Genomic DNA, 18,363 nt, shown 5'->3' with positions numbered 1-18,363 from the left:
TTCTGTCTCACACTAAGCTACATATCATCCCACACAAGTCAAGTTCTGTTGAAACCACCAAAACAACATCAGTCCTGAGGCCTTTAGATTATGTCAACAGTTGCACAAACAGGGCAAAACCTTGCTGGGAAGGTATTTGACTCCCTGCTGATACAATTTACTATATCAGCGGTGGTACCCATTATTCCCAAATGACCCTCTTCTGCAGGTCTAGACTGAGTGGACAACCCTCTGGCACCTCTGCACTGCTCCTCCTGGATTTAACAAACACCTGGAGTCTCTCCAGCATCATGACACCAGCTGAGAGGCTGAGCAATGTCATACCTTAATAACTGGAGCACAGTCAGTGGTACCACAGTTAACAAGTCCACCACCCAGAGCATGTTGAATAAACTTCATCCAGTCCTGGTACGTGGTGCAGCTCTGCATCTTTTCACTGTTTTCCTGAGTTTTCCAGCTCAATCCTCACTGAGACTGCAGCTGGGTCTTGGAAACTCAGTTTACTGAAAACTACCCAACAATATCCCTAACCAATGTCAACAGTTCTTCCCCTCTGAAAACTGCCCAAACTAATTCTGCCTCCCTGGTTTGCTAGAAAACTCCTCAAGGCCACCAGAAGACCCTTCTTCAAGGTCTCCCACACTCATCCTGAACCCAAGGTATTACGCCATTGACCGCAGAGGATGCAGCCCCTTTTCTGCAACCCCATTTTCTCCACAATTGGCACAATACTAACCCTCTGACCAGAATCCAGAAGAGCAGACACGATGCTGGATGATACATCATGGAAAACTTGAGGCTTGATGATTACACCAACAAAACCTGATCAGCACTCTATACACAGGCATAGAGATGGGGTGATAGACAAAGGTGCGGTGGCAAGCGGGAATGCAGACCTGAGCATGCTGGTCCTGGCTGGATGTCTTTGATACTGGCTGCAGAAACTAGTTTTACAAACATAGACTCATGTGTCTGGTAGGAAATGAGCCTGGGCTTCAGGAGTAGGACAAGCTCCATATACTGACATGAGAACCAAACTAAACTCCTGGGCAGAGGACTCCTTTCCTGAAGTCCCTCTGGGTGAGAGGGAAGGTTTTTCATACCTGGTTTTGTCATGTCATTCATCTCTGCCTTCCTGAATCTTACTGTAGATCACACCGCAGATGCCTGCAAAGATGTCTGTACAGATATCCAAAATCAACGACATAACTCTAGACGGGACAACCATGGCCGACCGCCTCCACTGACACGTTCCACAGTGCGGGGAAGAGTCAAAACCATTGGGGAACAGGAGTCCCTGTTGTGTTATTACCTTAAAACTACAAGTGATCAGTGATTTATTTGGATGATATTTGCTTCGAATGATAAATTAATATTATTCCCTGTGTGTTGTTGTTTTAACTTCAACTTATTCTATGTCAAGTCGCTTTACCATTAACAAGGTCCAGGGTCCAGGTTTGACAGTAAATTTAAATAAAAACATTTATTTTCTAACAAAGATTTTGGTTCTGGCTGTTGTATCCAGCCTCAGAGTTGGAGGACCAGGAGATGTAACTGCAGGTGGAGCTGTGGCACTGGTCCATCATAAATACCAGGTTCAAGCACTGGTAAGGTTGTTCACAGTGGACACATACACAACTAAATCAACCTCTGATGGTTCAGTTTCTACTGACATGAAAAAGAAACTTTTCTGAATGAGTCAAATACCACATAAGTCTTCCTCCATGTCTGTCCTCTTTCTCCTCCTCTTCCTCTCACAGTCTTCTCAGTCCTGGATTCACCATCAGCTGATCCTGTTCCCTGACCTACATCACATCCTGACATTATCTGATAAGACATCATCATCACCGCTATAAGGGTCACATGACATCCACAAAGAAATCACTGGGGTTTCCCATGGCGAGATGGAAGGACTGTCTGGAGGCAGAGATTTCAGGAGGGACGGAGGAAATGTCTCCCTGCTGACCTGGAGATGGAGAGTGAGGCGGCGCAGGGTCCTTTGAGTCACTGTCACCCTGGAGACCAGAGATGACGGTTGGAGGTTGCTGGGCGCCGTTGTCACCAGGGGAATCTGTCGCAGGGCGTTTGGTGGGATCTGATTGGCTGCCTCCTCCTCCCTCCTTCGGACCATCACTGCAGTTTGAGCCACTGCTGTGACTTCCTGTTCAGATACGAGAAGACATAATGTCAGTTCAAGGCTATGGGAATTATTACAAGTCCACTATGAGAACATCTGGTACACCACATCTGTCTAACCTTCACTGTGCTGACTTCCTCCTCCACCTCCCACCCAGGCTGGCAGCTGCTGGAGGGGGCGAGGAGAGCTGTATGGGTGTGGGACGGGGTACTGGTAGGGGAAGGCTTGGGACCACTGGGCACCTGACGCCAGAGCCAACGGCTCACTGTCTGATCCTGTTCCTTTGGCGTCTCCTTCATGATCCAGCAGAGACATCACACCCAGTTCTGACAGACAGGACGAACCACATCACCAATACATGTTACAGGAAGGACAGGGGGCACTTTTACTGTAACACTTTAACAGCAGTTTTCTACTGTGGTGTTCTCATTACAGGAAGTATCAGGGTATTGTTGTTGTATGAATACTTAATGATGTGTGAATACTTCCTCCACCTGGTACATGGCTGCTGGAGCTCAGACTGAACCTGGACCTACACTGAACTCTGAGTGGCGTTATGTTTAAAACAGATGTAAGATAAATGCAGCCAAATAAAACATCATGAAGAAGCTCAATCAGGGAGCTCAACAGAGAAAAAATTATAGGTCTGAACTATGAATAAATCTTATTACAGAAAGAAGCTAAAAGTGAACACTTTAAACTTTATGCCAAGATTGCTACAGTGAGATACATGTGTACAATTCTGTATAATGTGCAATGGCAAATATTAGAATTCTTGTAATGTCCATGATTTGCAAATTTGGCATGTAAAATTGGACAATGATGGCTCATGTGACCAAAAGACTTTAAACACACCCAGGAATACAGGAGGCGAACCTGATGAAAACACATTGTTTGCTACAAGTGTCAGAGCAGAAACACTAGTCGACTGCAACTAGGATGTTAGTTAAAGCAGATATCAGTGGCACGGCCGTTTCGGCTAATGCTGTGTTCAAGGCAGGCTTTTGAAACCGTAAGTTACAGCTTCAAGTCACAACTACGACTTGGTAGCGTTCCAGGTAACCCGTAGCTCGTGTTTTTACCATCCTGTTGTCTGTGAAAGTTCCCTATAACGGCCACTCGTAACTTCCGACCCGTGAACTCGTACCAGATCGAACTGGTATGACTTCACAGGAAGGAAAAACACAAAGTACGAGTTTCCTTGAACGCACCATGAGTTAGCAGCCCCCGCCCTTGTCAGGCATCAATTGGTCCTCGTGCTACGTCACCACATTCACGCGCATCCCTTGGCTGCACACACAGCCCTTCATGCCGTTCTCTCCCCTCATTGGATAACACTTGTATCCCACAAGGAAAATTTTCTCCTCGGGTTACAGCAGAGCAGAGTGACGGAGAGACTCGTGTTTAGGCTGAAATACTTCATGTAAGTGATTGCTGACGGAAAATAGGACTATTTAGGACTTATATTAACAAAAACATTCCACTGATATCTGCTTTAATGAAGTGAAGAAGGTTTCAGGTTTCAGATAATGAATTAGAATCAAGCAATTATCTTATTGATCATTATCAAAGAGAAACCCAATGTTTTTGACATACACAGATGAGCTGTTGTTTTGCCCTACAATATTACTCTATATCCACATGAATATAAAATAATAACACAAAATTAGAATAAACTGTAAATGATCATCAGTTTATCTAATTTAATCTAAGGAGAGAAATCCTTGGAGTCCCAGGAAAGTATCTATTCTTAATTTAGTTGATTGTTTCAAAATGATGGGGAAACATTCCCAGATTTCTATAAACAGAACAATCAGAGTCTTTTGAAAGATACATTTTCATGGTTTAATGTCTGGTTGTTGAAACGGTGTTGTTTTGAAGTAGGTGAATTATATGCATAATGATTTACCATTTAGTTACTGAATTCTATGGCTCAATTGCAGTTCAGGTCGACTCTTTGAAATTTTCATAGATGCAGTGTTTCAGGCCTTTTGTTACCATCTTGTGGTTATTTATGAAACTGCAGCTTCAGACACTTTAGGTAAAATCTTGGTCTAACAAAGGGCTCATTATCAGATATTTGATTAATCAGAACAGTGTATTGTACAAACTGTGTAGACTGATGTACCGTATGTCAGACCATCCTCACCTCCACAGAGGTCTCCAAACACGTAGTAGCACTGCTCAGAGAAGGTGACCTTGTTGACGGTGTGGCGGATGTATCTGGCCTTCAGCAGGTTGCCTGCATACTTCCTGGCTTCACGGCGGTCCGTGAAACCTTCCACGTTATGGTGGAGCCAGTCCACCACATCCGAACCTGGACAGATAGATCACAAACTGATCCTAGTCGAACTCAAACTCAGACATTTAGATCAAAGCACTTTCAGATTTGTGTCAATATTTTTGAAACAAGGCAGATGTCGGGATCTCAGAGCACTTATTATTTAGAGACACTGACCAGACTAAACGACAGACTAATATCCTGAAGCCACATCTGACTCATAGATCTTGAATTTCCCCCTCTATTTGAAAGGTATCTGTCTATCTTTCTAAACATCAACAAACACTCTACGATAAAAGAGCCACAGTTTTTTCTTTCAGTGTGAGGTGACCTTTCATCTTAACTGATGATGATGATGAAGTGAAATTAAAACTTTCTACTTCCTGTTATATTTCTCTGCGTTCATATTATTTTTCTATAATTTCATACAAAGGTTATGTTTCTGTGTCAAGTAAGCAACTTCCACATTTGTTGCAGCTCCTACCGTAAGTATTAACATGAAGAAAACCCTTATCATGAGATGCGGTCTTTCCATTTCACATCCTGGGACATTAGTTTCCTATATCCTGTCTAACAGTTCATAAATGTCTTCACTGATCATTTTCAGGGAGCAGCAACAGAATGATTGGTAACCCTGGTGGACAGAAGAGCCTGTGAGGTTTCTGTAAAAAGCAGTAGTAGGAGTTATCAGTCTGGGTCTTTCGAGGTCTCTGGTCTCCATGAGCACTGTATAACATTGTCCCAGTGCACAAAGCCTCAGGTTTATCCTGCTAAAGGATGCAGACTGAAATGTGAGCTGGAATGTCTTACCAATGAAGGCGTTGGGGATGGTGATCTTCAACCACATCCTGTCCCGAACCTCCAGGCCTGACTCTGGATTGGCCATCGCCTTGACAACTTCTGTGATGTCGCTGTGGATGGTGAGACGGTTTTCTTCATGGACGCCTGATAAACAACAGCAGCAAGTTACTGTCAGAGTCATGGATGGATGGATGGATGGATGGATGGATGGATGGATGGATGGATGGATGGATGGATGGATGGACAGATGGACGGACGGACGGATGGATGAATGATGGATGGATGGATAGATGGATGGATGGATGGATGGACGGATGGATGGACGGATGATGGATGGATGGACAGACGGATGGATGGACGGATGATGGATGGATGGATAGACGGATGATGGAAGGATGGATAGATGATGGATGGATGATGAATGGATAGACGGATGGACAGATGGATGGATGGATGGATGGATGGATGGATGGACAGACGGATGGATGGATGGACAGATGGACGGATGGATGGATGGATGGATGGATGGATGGACGGATGGATGGACAGACGGATGGATGGATGGATGGATGGATGGATGGATGGATGGATGGATGGATGGACGGATGGATGGACAGACGGACGGATGGACAGATGGACAGACGGATGGATGGATGGACAGACGGATGGACAGACCGATGGATGGATGGATGGATGGACAGATGGATGGATGGATGGATGGATGGATGGATGGATGGACAGATGGACAGACGGATGGATGGACATTGGACAGATGGACGGATGGATGGATGGATGGATGGCCGGACGGATGGATTGAGTGGACGGAGGACGGACGGGCAGACGGATGGATGGATGGATGGACGGACGGATGGATGAGTGGACGGAGGACGGACGGGCAGACGGATGGATGCTACAGAGGAGTCTTACCATAGTGTGGGAGGAGCCTCCCTGTCATTGCGGCAGTGTGAGACACCCAGGCAGCAGGGTCAATGGGACGGACTGGTTCACCTTAAGAAGAGTTTATGGAAAGAGAATTAAATCGACTTTACTGGATTAGACTGAATACGTTTAATTATTCAGTTTAATTAATGTATTAGTGTATTAGTGTTCAGTAATATTAGTGGGAGCTTCATGCCAATGTACAGATATTAGTTTTTCTCATCAAGAAAATACTCTTTATTGACATGAGGTGGTGTTTAGATGAACTGAATAGTTTTTACAGACTGTACTGAGCAGGTTTCTCAGGTTTCAGACTGAATGTTTAGAGTGAGTTAAACGCTGAGGCTCAAGTGTCATCTCACTGACAGCGGACTCACTTCTCGGCAACGTGAAGCAACCTCGTGGGTTTGGGTCCCAACACTTTGCCACTGTTAATGTCACTGGACTGCAGGCAGGTTAACAGGCAGACAGGTCCACAGACAGAGACAGACAGACAGGTTAACAGACAAGAAAAGCAGCTCAGTCAACAGATCATCGAAAAGTGAAAAGAACGTGTTAATATTCGGTGCAACTCTCTGATCTCATAACTCCATGCACAGATAAACCAGCTTAAACACGGAACAGTGTGGTGTTGATGATGATTATCACTCCCCCACCAACAGAGGAAATCTGGTCGTTACTTGACAAAGAGTGACGGGGCGTACTTCAGAAGAGGCACAAAGCAGCAGTCTGTAACCCACCGCCTGAGGGAGCAAATGTGATAATATAGGTCTTTTCAGCAGGTTGGTGGCTTGGTGCAGTGCTGGGATGTTGGGAAAACAGGACGGCAGCATATCTGGATGTGTTGCTCAGATGCTGCAGTTTGTGTCAGCCTGTCGACTTCGGCTCTGTGTGACCTCTGGTACCTGGCTGAGCTACAGTGTGAGGTATTTCAGTCTGAACCACAGAGGTGAGTGATGCTGCTAGCCTGGCTAAAACCTGACACTACAACTACAACACACACTGCTCTGAACAAACAACTCTTTGATAAGCCGCTGTCTGGGGCTACAGGACCAACTTTCACCACAAGACGGTGACAGAGATCAAATCAAACAGCAATAGTGGTGACAGTAACAAGAGTAGGAGTAGCAGCTGTAGCAAGACAAGTAGTAGTAGTAGATGTAGTAACAGTATTAGTAGCAGACAGTAGTAACAGTAGTAGTACTAAGTATGACAGTAAATTAGCAGTAACAGTAGTATTATTAACAATAGCAGTGGTAGCAGTAGTAGTAAGAGATGTAGAGCCAGTCTGACCCTGGTTTGTGGACGATCTCTCTCAAGACTCGAACAGCTTCATCATTACTCATGTTTTCAAAGTTGATGTTGTTCACCTGAAACAGGAGAAAGCACTGGTGTTAGTGTTGGCACTGCAACTGAAACAAGCAGCAGCTGTAGCATTATCAACAGTAGCACTGGTAGCTTTCAATTTTGTTTTTGTTTTTTTTACCTTTATTTATTAGCCACAGTGAGAGACAGACAGGAAAGTCAAGGAGAGAGAGGGAGGGGATAACGCAGGGCCACTTTGCTGGTCTGTCCTGAACCCAGGGCCCCACTGTAAGGTCTAAGCCTAAATAATACCCGCTACTCCAGGTAAGCCAAAAAGGCACTGGAATAGTAGTATTATAATATTGGTATTAGTGTTGTAGTGGTAGCATGGTAGTGTGGCAGTAGGGTAGTAGGTTGTAGCAGAGGCATCCTGATAAGAAACCCAAACCACTACAACTGGATCCTTTGCACATGAAGGAGAGCTCTACTCCATGGTCCCTCCAGACATCCCTTCCTTCATGTGTTTCTCAGGCTGAGAGGAGCCGGTTAAACAAGAGCTTTGCCTTTTGGCTCAACTTCCTTTTCACCACAACTGTCTGGTAAAACATGCAACCGTCAGTCTCCTACTCCATCCTAACTTCACCCCTGAACAAACCCCTCAGATACTTGAAGTCCTTCACTTAGAGCAGCATCTCATCACCAACCCAGAGAGAGCAGTCTGCCGATTTCCAGCTGAGAGCTACGGCCTCAGAATTGATATGACTGACTTTCTCCCATTACAGCTGCCTCAAACTTGACTGCGCCCAGGTAAGACTTGATGTCTGCAATTCTGAGGCCTTCAAACTGGACACACCTCACCTTGGCTGAGCCTTGAGATGTCATCTTCAAATATCACAAACAGGGTTTGAGACGAGGGACGACTTTGGTGGTACAACTGTACTGCTCCTCCTGGATCACAGGCTCAAGAGTTGGTCAGAGTTTCCTTTCTAGCACCCTGGAGTAAACTTTCCCAGGGAGGCTGAGAGATGTTTTACCCTGATAACTGATATATATAACTGATATACTGATGATAGCCCAACAACGTCCCAACTAAGCCTCCAGTATCCCCATCCACACATGGGGCCTTGGCACTGGAAAGCTTCTTTACTACCTCAGTGACCTCTGCCAGGACTATGGATAAGGCTTCTCCTGAGTTTTCAACCTCTACACCCTCCTTGGAGGATGCGTAGACTTGGTTCAGAAGCACAACAAGGCAGACTTTTCTACCAGCGTCGACATCTCAAGACAGGACACAGCCTGAGTTGAGCTCCTGCTTTTTTCCTTGATTTTGCAGAATTTCCTTGAGCCTAAAGTCGTGTTTTACCGTCTGCAACCAACAGCTGTCTTTCTGCTCGCCCAGCACCTATCTGCTGCTTCTGGCCTCCTTCTTCAGCCTGACAGCTTACAGTACCTCACCACTGGAGCAGCCTCTTTGGTTCACGCCTCAACAGCCACAGATGACTTCAAGACCACAGCTCCTACCCACTGTCTATGCAATAAAGACTTGGAAAATGTCCCACCCAGACCCCATGTCCCCAACCTCCCAAACCAGGGAACTCCCCTCTGAGGTCTGGCTCCAGGAGGAGGCCCCAGTTTCTCTTTAATGACAGTGCCAGTCTTTTATGATGTTGATTTTAGTCAGCCCTCTCCCCTGGGATCAGTTTACCCTTGGAGACCCTCACAAAACATTAGGGTGGTGACTCTTGGAGTAGTATTGTAGTAGTATTTTTGTATTGCAGTAGTACCTGCAGTAACATGTCTCCAGGCTCAATACGTCCGTCTGCTGCCACGGCTCCTCCTTTCATGATGGAGCCGATATAAATCCCTCCATCTCCTCTGTCATTACTCTGACCTACTATACTAATCCCCAGGAAGTTATACCTCTCTGAGAGACAGACAGGAAGAGAGCGAAAAGCAGACAAATAGGTAGAGACAGATAGACAGATAGAGAAAGAGAAAGACAGAGAAAGATGGGACAGGAGAGAGGGACAGGCAGCGAGAGAGAGAGACAGAGAGAGAGAAGTAGACGGACAGAAAGAGAGCGAGAGACAGGGAGGACAGAGACAGTGTTAGCAATGTGCAGGTAAGTGCAAGGGTCATCAACACAATCACTACTGTATTGTCATGTGAAACACAGATATGAACAGATAATGATGATTCAGTATCAATGTGAAAAAAGCTTCATCTAAAACCTGATTAATCTGAGGATGTTTTACATTAAAAGGTGAAATCAGATCATCAGCTGTCGGCGGTCACATGACCATCAGTCAGACGTGTCGAGTGCAGCTCTGTACTCACCCATGTTCAGAGTTACAGTGATGATGTTGAGCGACATAGTGGAGTCAGTGACACTGCTGAAAGACACAGACTGACAGAGAGACAGGAGAAGAGACAGATATAGAGACATGTGGACAGACACATATAGTAGAGAAGACAGCGAGGGACAGATCAGTGATGATAAATTCACACAAAGAAGACAGAAGAAAGAAGGTTTTTCACTGGCAGCATATCAGGCAACATGTCCTCAAACACTTTCAACACTGTTAGACCAGATTAGACCAGATTAGTGAAGTTGTCTTGAATCTGCCCCCCTCATTATTCAAGTCATCACACAGTAAAATACATATGTCAGGAATGAGGATCTGTCTCCTGGCAGGAGAGACAGGACAAGACCTGTAAGACCAAGATCGCTGCCTCACAGTCCACATCCAGCAGCAGTTAATGTAACTGGCATAAAAACATGGTCTGTGTGGTGAGAGTGACCTTTGACCACTCGATGGACGCACGCTGTACTGCACGTCAAATGTGAATCAATTCCTTCACAGATTCAACTCATGGATCTGGTCCATGACTGAACAACAGACAGTTCAGTTCAGGATTAGAGGACTGAAGATCAGTTTGTTTCATTTACATCTAATTCATCATCAGAGAGAATCGCGAGGTGTTGACAGAGAGACGTGTGTAACTGATGTTGTGTTGTCACTTATAGAAAGAGAAGGGTGTGCGTGTGTGTGTGTGTGTGCGTGTGTGCGTGTGCGTGCGTATTCACCCTCTCCATCCGCGAGGTTTTGGGTTTCCGATGGCGACGACGTTGTCGTCTGACAAGTCGTGGCGAGGAGCTGTTCTGCTCTGTTGATTGGCTGAACCTGGTGTGACATCACAGAGGGAAACAAATTGACACATGTGAAACAGAAGTAACTCTGCTGTTACATCTTTGGCTATTAAATAACAAGGTGTTTATCAACCAATTATTACAAATCATCAAACCATTATCATTTTTTTAAAAATCACTAAAGATCCAAAAAAACTAAAAAAAACAAAAAAAAAACTAAAGTGACATCTCAGTATTCCTTCCAAATGTATAAGTAAAAATTCTGTTTATATAAACAAAAGTATTTTTTTAATTGTCCATTTTACAACAGACAATATCATCGAATTTGAAAAATGAAATATGATATAAAAAATTAGACACAAAAATGATCAATACATCAAAAATAATCAGATGAAATACTAAGAACAGTTTAAAAACTGACGTACAAAATACAAAATTCAGTTTCTTCACTTTGTTTCTAAATCTAAAGCAATAAATATACTAGATAAAATAAAAGATATTAGTAAAACTGCTAAATGAAATTAACCTGAACATAAACTATAAAATGCTGCAAAATACAAACAATACAACAGTAAATAGTAGCTATTTTGAAAAATCATCTTAAAATCAGTATTAATAAGTAAAAAACAAACCTTTAAACAAAAACTGAAAGCAGTAAAATGTAAGTACACAAAGAAACTTTTAAAAAGCAGTGATGATGAGTAAAATGTGATGAATCCGTTGTGCAGGAGCTCAGTGTTTTTCTCTGCGATACAGGAACAGATTTTTTTCTGCTCTCAGATCAGCAGGAACTCTTTTATGTGCGAGACAATATGTCCCATAAGTAAGAAGGTCACGTGACCTGCAGCAGCCCATCAGAGCCGCAGGAGGACAGTAGAGAGTGAACAGGTTTACTGGGGCAGAAGAAGACGACCTGAGGGCAGGTGAGTGCGCTATACGACCAGCCCACCAATCAGAGAGGATTGACGATGACGTCGCTGAGCCATATGACTGAGGGTTTCGTTCATATTTTTGTGAACAAATCAGTTTACAAATGATCAATTTTTTTTAAAAGTGGGCAATGTTCACACAGTGGCTCGCGGTTTAATGGCACGCCACATGACATCTTCACAGACACGACCCAGCATCAGTAGTGTACTACAGACAGTACAGACACATCTACTGCTGACAGTTTATTAGATTCAGACAGAAAAAAGACATGCTTGTATGCAAGTTGTGCCTGGCAGGTATTTCCATAATGTACCTTATATCTTACTATACCACCTAAATGACAGAATGAGATTTGAAGGAAATTGGAATGGAAAAAAGAAACAGAACAAACGAACATACTTTTTGTAACTGTGAGCTGTGAAAAAAAAAATTGAACCATGAACGTGAACTAGTTCATTTTCATCCGTATGAACTGTTGAGTTGTTTTCCACAGACAGTGAGCTCTTGCTGATGGCTCTTATAGTCCTGTTGAAGTCGTCGGCGGCTCTCTTGTCCTTAATCCAGGCAGTGCACAGATTGGTCCGTGCGGCCTCACTACTCTATCGACCTCTCTGGGTCCACTCATGTACTGAGCCGTGTGCTCACTCATCTTATCTGTTAGGAGCCTCCATGTTGAGCAGAGGCAGCTATCAGCTGTTGGTTGGATGGGATTATGGGGATGGGAATACTTCAGGATCAGGACCGTCCGACCCTCTGTTAATCACTCAGCGTGGGTCCCATCCATCAGCAGCTGGTGCTGCCAGGCGTTCATGCAGCGCAGTTAGCTTCTTCGGCCACTAGGTGTCAAGACTGGGCTCTACCTCTTTCATATACAGTACAGTCTATGGCTCTACCACACCAGACAGGACTCCGTCTGCACCGCTGTGTTCAGTGTGATAGTCCAAATGCCCACTAGGCGGCGCCGTGGAGTTATGTTTGAGTGGTGTCGACAGTAGTAGAGGGAGAGCGTGTTATGAGAAGCATAAGTAAAGCAGCTGTATGATAACACACGTGAAGTCTCCTGACTCTTTTTGCAGGATTATAAAACCTTCTACAGACATCATTTTTACTAATCCACTTTAGACTATTTACGTTTACGAATTCACAACGATTGTAAAAACTGACCTTCCTCCTGAGTCATCCTCAGATGAGCAGAAACTGGTCGTCTCTAACTCGCTGCTCTGTTGGGTTGACGAGCTGTCACCTGCACTTGTTGGTCGTGCCCCGTTCTGATCAGCCGGTTGGTGGGCGTGGCCATTCAGACGCTCACCTGCACACACAAACAGCAGGATGATTGGCAGACACTGATCCCACTCTGCAGGTTAAAGGTTAAAGTATCCATCAATACATCAATTATGCCACTTATCAACGGGGGTTTTAACAAAACCATTAATAAACCTGTCTGGAATCCAGAAAAAAAAATTTACAGTGAATCCCTCATTTCTGTTCTTATTTACTATTGGTTAGTTTTCATGAGTCAGATGAACCTGGTGGAGTTTAGATATCACAATGTAGAAGAAACAGGAACAGGAAAGTTGAGAGTTATGCATGTGTGTGTCCTTGTCAGACATGAGGTGTGTTGTGTATGAGATGAAACCTGTCGTAATGATGAGAATGTGTGTCCTCTTGTTAACTTTGTTGTTCTGGACACTTCTTCATGTTTTCCCTCCGTTATCACCAGGTTTGTGTCTCTGTGGTGTCTTACCGCGCTCACTGGCGTCTCTCTCTGTTGGTGAAGTGACCTCTGACCCCTGGGGTTCATCGTGGTAGGTGACGGCTGCAGCACTGAGACGTAAACAGACAGACCAAGATCAATACACGTGATCTGTTCACCGTTTACTGATCATCATCTGTTTCATTCATTTACGTAACGAAAGGCGAGTTGAGTCAAACACACTCGGTCGTGGACTCACTGGAACGACGGAGGTCTGGAGTCTCCGATCCCGCCCGTCCGCTCAGTGCGGGGCGGCGCCTGGCTGGACGGCGTGGACAGCGACTGGACATCCGACCCCCGAAAATCTGACTGAGAGGCGTCTGAGGACACGACCTGAAGAAAGACAGAGGACAGGAAGACACCTAGTTAAAGAGTTAAAGGGATAGTAGCATTTTTTTTTTCAAGTGGGGTTGTATGATCTACAAATAGCCCCTAAGTACTTAAATTGCAGTAAGACTCTCTTTACTCCTCCCGTTAGCAACGCCAGCCCATAGCCCTGCCCAGAGATTTACAACATACATTGTTGTGAATGGACCCAAAGAAACGGCCTATTTTCACGGCCTAAAAGAGGTTTTACATGAAAAAAAAAAAACACAGTTCCATTGTTCGCTATAATACAATTTTTTCCAGCCCTTCAAAGTGCAGGAAAAACACAGTTTTTATTTGGACCTAACCAACTCACGTGTCCCTCTGGCCCAGGGTTAGCGCCCGCCGATCAGCCGTTGGTTAGCTCCAAATAAAAACTGTGTTTTTCCTACACTTTGATGGGCTGGAAAAAATTATATTATAGCCAACAATGAAACTGTGTATTTTTTTTCAGGTAAAACCTCTTTTAGGCCGTGAAAATAGGCCATTTCTTTGGGTCCATTCACAACAATGTATGTTGTAAATCTCTGGGAAGGGCTATGGGCTGGCGTTGCTAACGGGAGGAGTGCAGAGAGTCTTCTACTGCAATTAAAGTACTTAGGGGCTATTTGTAGATCATACAACCCCACTTTAAAAAAAATGCTACTATCCCTTTAACATCTGAGTGTGTGTGTGTCTTAAATGGTTGCCATGTTTACAGGGGGCTCTATTGTAGGAATGACAGAATTGTGGATTTGATATCAGCAGATATCTCATCTATTTTCAGGTCCTCCATCATGCTGTATAAGCATTCTACTGTAAAGCCGAGCATGTTCAGCCTGGGTAAATAATGTTTCATTGTTCTCTAATATTACAGCTAACACCCCTGATGTTGTTGCTGTTAATGAAAATCACAGAGAGGTGTTCATTCTGGAGGTTGGCTGTACCTTTGATTACAGCCTTGAAGAGGCCTTTCTAAACAAAAGTGCTAAAATATCAGCAGCTGAAGCAGACCATCTCTCAGCTAGGCTACAAATGGTAGTCTGGGACATTCTTCTCTATAAGAAGAGCTAAACAGTTAGCGAGGTACTGCTCAGTATCAGCTATTATTGGAAGCCGCTCAGTCTGGAGGAGACAGTGTTTTTTGTATCATTTGAATGATGTCTGCTTCCTATCTGACCTGTAGGTCATCATATATGTGACTGTGTTCAGCCGCCCATGCACTTTGTATCTGACCGACTCCTGTTGTCAACTGAACTGGCAGTATTTATGTCCCTTGTGCAAGAACCCTTGTACTCCCTTTTTTTATGTGGGCATAAATAAATATTTCAAATGTGTGTTCCTGACCCAGCAGACAACACGTCCATTCAAACAAGGCAGCCTGGCATCATCGTCGCTGATCTCCTCTTTCACCACCCTGTTAACACACATCATCATTACATCATCATTACATCATCATCATCATCATCATCATGTTAGAGGTTTCTGATGGGAAGCTAATCTAAAATGAAGCTGGGGTGTGTTTGTTTGTGCTGTTGATCCTGGACAGAGAGGAACCACAGACTGAAAACAGACGGACTGAGCCTCTGCGACATCACTTAAAGGTCTCTGGAGCTCAGAGTGGGACAAACTCACACACCGCCATCGTCCTCTAAAACAATATGATATATGGACAAAGAGGAGGGGCGCGTCTCAAGCCAAGATTTCAGTTCCTGCTTCAGCTTGAGTTGAGTGAGTTTGATTAAAAGATTCACCTCCATACAGTCGTCATGAAGGAGAGGATGAGCTGGAAAGACTGAAACCAATTTTCATACCAGGCTGTTAACATGTTTATTTCTGCTGCACAGCTGGACATTTAACATGGGAGTCTATGGAGACTAATCTAGCTCTTTCTGGTCCCTCTGTGTTCATTTTTCTGCCTCAGAGATGTAACACACAGTCTGTCGGGTCTCAGAGCCAGTCACATCATGGTGGTGATCAACCTGACCAGACAGAGATCTTCCTAAAGTCTGGCACTGGCACATGAGGACAGATAAACACCTGGTAAAGTCCTCAAACCACCCCATGTTGCCACGATGACACACAAACACATAATGTGACTGGCAACACAGCTGTTGCACTCGTGAGTCCTGTACCACGAGGGGGGATTAAGGTTATCGAGATAACTCCAGGTTTAACTAATGGACTTTCAGAGCTACAACGATGCTTCGTTCTTCAACGGTTCAGTGTGAGACGATGTGGTGATTTAGCCCAATAACAAGTGAACCATGTTGCACTAAAAGCAGAGTTAAACCTGAAGTTACCTCCATAACATTAAATCCTGCTTCACAGTACAGGCCTCTGGGAAATGGACATGTAAAAATAGCTGGCCTTTATTATCCCTGAGTGATGTCTGCAGGTTCCTCTCAGGCTGCAGCACCCACTGCAAATAAGGTAGGATTGTATGATGTGACATTAAACTGGCTGCGTGCGCCCCTCCCTCACAGACAGAACGACAACAGTAATCCTGAGTAAACACAGTCAGATACACAAACTAAGTCTGTGTAAATCTTTAGCAGATTATTCAATCGTCTTCACTGGTTCTGCTGTGATGGTCAGAACAATGACTGTTGTACAAAACTGCAGAGACGATGATATGAAATTCTCATTCATGTGGAGTTTAAAGTCTGTTGAAAAGCTCTGGATCAGTTCAGCCTTTGTTCACCTCAGAGTGTTTGTTGTTAATGCTGCTCGGATAAGTATTAGTTACGACTATACTGGCTGCCAGGTTTGTTTGTTGTTGTTTTTTTTTAATCAGGAAGCAGTGCACAGTCCTTGAAACAGAGTCCATAACAGAAGCTAATATAGTCTGTAGTGCATTCAGCCATTCTGTCTAGATGAGTGTTGTTGCTGTTCTCATTTTCCTGTGACTCCAGCAGGACATTCAGTCTGTGCACTCGTCACAGTCCTTTAAGTCCAGTCTGTCTCAGTACACAGGGTTTGAAGCGGTTTGAAGGTGTGAGTATGATCTGATCTGTGGAGCTGAGACAGCGTAGTAACCCTCCTTGATGTTTGCATACGACAGATCAAGTGTCCTATTTTCCCTTGTGAGACAGCCAACATACTGAGGGAAGCCAGTCAGGTGAGAAGTGACGTGGTTATGTAACGATACTGCACTGAAATCATCGGGGTGCTGGTCTGTGCTCTTCGGTAGGGCTGGACGAGTGATGGTGGGATTTGTTACCCTTACCCACACTTGGTCTTGTTCACGCCAGACAGTCATGGTGTGTGTCAATGACATGGTGTACAATTTAAGAACATGTATGGCATGGCATGGCATGGCATGGTAAACCAGTCTCTCTTTCTCAGCAGACAGTAGGCTATTGCAGTTTAGTCTCCACTTGGGCAGAAGTTGCAAGTCTGAATCCTGAGTCAGCATTCAGACTGCTGAGTCAACATTCAGATTATTGTGATCAAAATGAAAAATTAGGCCTACACATTTTGATATTTTGTAAATTTTGTGGTATTTCTCTAATGTATTTTGCTTCATCGCCAAAATGCTTCTGATTCTTGTTGACTTCAATATTCAGCTTCACATCCAACAGGAAAACAACCTTAAATTCACTTTCAGATTAAATCAAAACGTTGTGTCTTTTACCATAATCTGAAATCAATAATCACCCACCATATCAGTTATCATTGAGATCTGTTGGCCTACATATAGCCTATATTATCAGTCACAGTAGCCTACTATTTCAAAATATGTAGCCTATTCTGATTTTCGTGCTCTTGTTCACTTATCACAGATATCGACACTGATCATCACTGGTATCAGTTATTAATCACGTGACTCACCCGAAGTCATCGTCCATGGACTTGAAGAAGAATTTGACGTTGGGTTTGTTCAGGACCTGCTTGAAGTCCGCCAGGGTGACGCGCTCCGCGGGCACGTTGATCCGGATCAGGTAGGGGGTCTCCTGGTCCTCCAGGTGGTAGATGACCCGGGTCCCCTCCGCCATGCTGTCACCCATAGTGATCCGGGAGACCGGCACGGCACGGCCCGGCCCGGAGCTCCCCACCGGCCTGGAGCAGGGAGAGACGGAGGGAGGAGGACGAGGGGAGGTGTGGAGGGAGGGAGGGAGAGAGGGACCACACACTGACTGTCTCTGTCTCTGTCTCTCTCTCGCTGTCCCCCTTTCTCTTCCTCAGGCCTCCTCAGTTCTGGCCCCCTCAGTTCTGGCCCAGATGTGTCCGTCCAGCTGTTGCAGGTCTGTGATGCTCTCAGTCTCCTCCGGATGTTACACCACCGTCAAGCCTAAACACAATTTGATAGGGTATTTCCGATACAGGCCTTCAAAATAAGAGCATCTGATAACCGCTGCAGACGGGGGGGTTGTGTCAAACCCATTTTATTTACACGAAACCAAATTACAACAGCGCAGCGGTCTGGACTCTGGACCAGCCTCTTTGTTATGACCCATGAACTCCCACAACATGTAGCTACGTATTCTTGTTGTTGAGTAGGACTGCGGGACTGGTTGAGAGATAAGATCCAAATATTTCAGTAGAGATTAAGTATTTCTAGATTCTTGGAGTTTGGCCTCAATATTTTAAACTACAGTTTGCTGCAGGATAATCTGATCTACTGTGACATCATTAGAGAGTTTATTTATAGTAAATTCGATCGTTTAGTAGCCTATTGTTTCTTTTATAGCCTATTGAAGTATGATTTTATATTCAAA

General features: G+C 44.5%; 1 protein-coding gene across 1 annotated transcript; it reads right to left on the bottom strand.

Moving 5' to 3' along the window:
* Nucleotides 1-590: 590 nt before the first annotated feature.
* On the bottom strand, nucleotides 591-17,764 carry LOC146984655 (segment polarity protein dishevelled homolog DVL-3-like). Its single transcript, XM_085782005.1, has 15 exons — nucleotides 17,477-17,764; nucleotides 14,990-15,059; nucleotides 13,497-13,630; nucleotides 13,289-13,368; nucleotides 12,709-12,853; nucleotides 10,552-10,648; nucleotides 9,801-9,870; nucleotides 9,248-9,387; nucleotides 7,452-7,528; nucleotides 6,536-6,603; nucleotides 6,147-6,227; nucleotides 5,229-5,363; nucleotides 4,287-4,454; nucleotides 2,257-2,463; nucleotides 591-2,161 (listed from the first exon to the last, which is right to left on the bottom strand). The coding sequence occupies exons 1-15, from the start codon at nucleotides 17,650-17,652 to the stop codon at nucleotides 1,860-1,862; spliced, it is 1,950 nt and encodes a 649-aa protein (XP_085638131.1). The 5' UTR covers nucleotides 17,653-17,764; the 3' UTR covers nucleotides 591-1,859.
* Nucleotides 17,765-18,363: the final 599 nt, after the last annotated feature.

Source organism: Trachurus japonicus, chromosome 7 (genome assembly GCF_045865225.1).
Source record: "Trachurus japonicus isolate A0001 chromosome 7, Traja_1.0".
Taxonomy (NCBI): Eukaryota; Metazoa; Chordata; class Actinopteri; order Carangiformes; family Carangidae; genus Trachurus; species Trachurus japonicus.
The sequence above is the reverse complement of the archived record's forward strand: the minus strand, read 5'-3'. Positions and strand labels throughout refer to the sequence as shown.

Excerpts from the sequence above, each read along its gene's own strand:
- LOC146984655 (XM_085782005.1), bottom strand. The coding sequence starts at position 17,652 with ATGGGTGACAGCATGGCGGAGGGGACCCGGGTCATCTACCACCTGGAG. Across the intron at positions 15,060-17,476 it reads TCCATGGACGATGACTTCGG|GGTGGTGAAAGAGGAGATCA; the intron begins GTGAGTCACGTG and ends GTGTGTTAACAG. Across the intron at positions 2,162-2,256 it reads AGGAAGTCAGCACAGTGAAG|GAAGTCACAGCAGTGGCTCA; the intron begins GTTAGACAGATG and ends GTATCTGAACAG.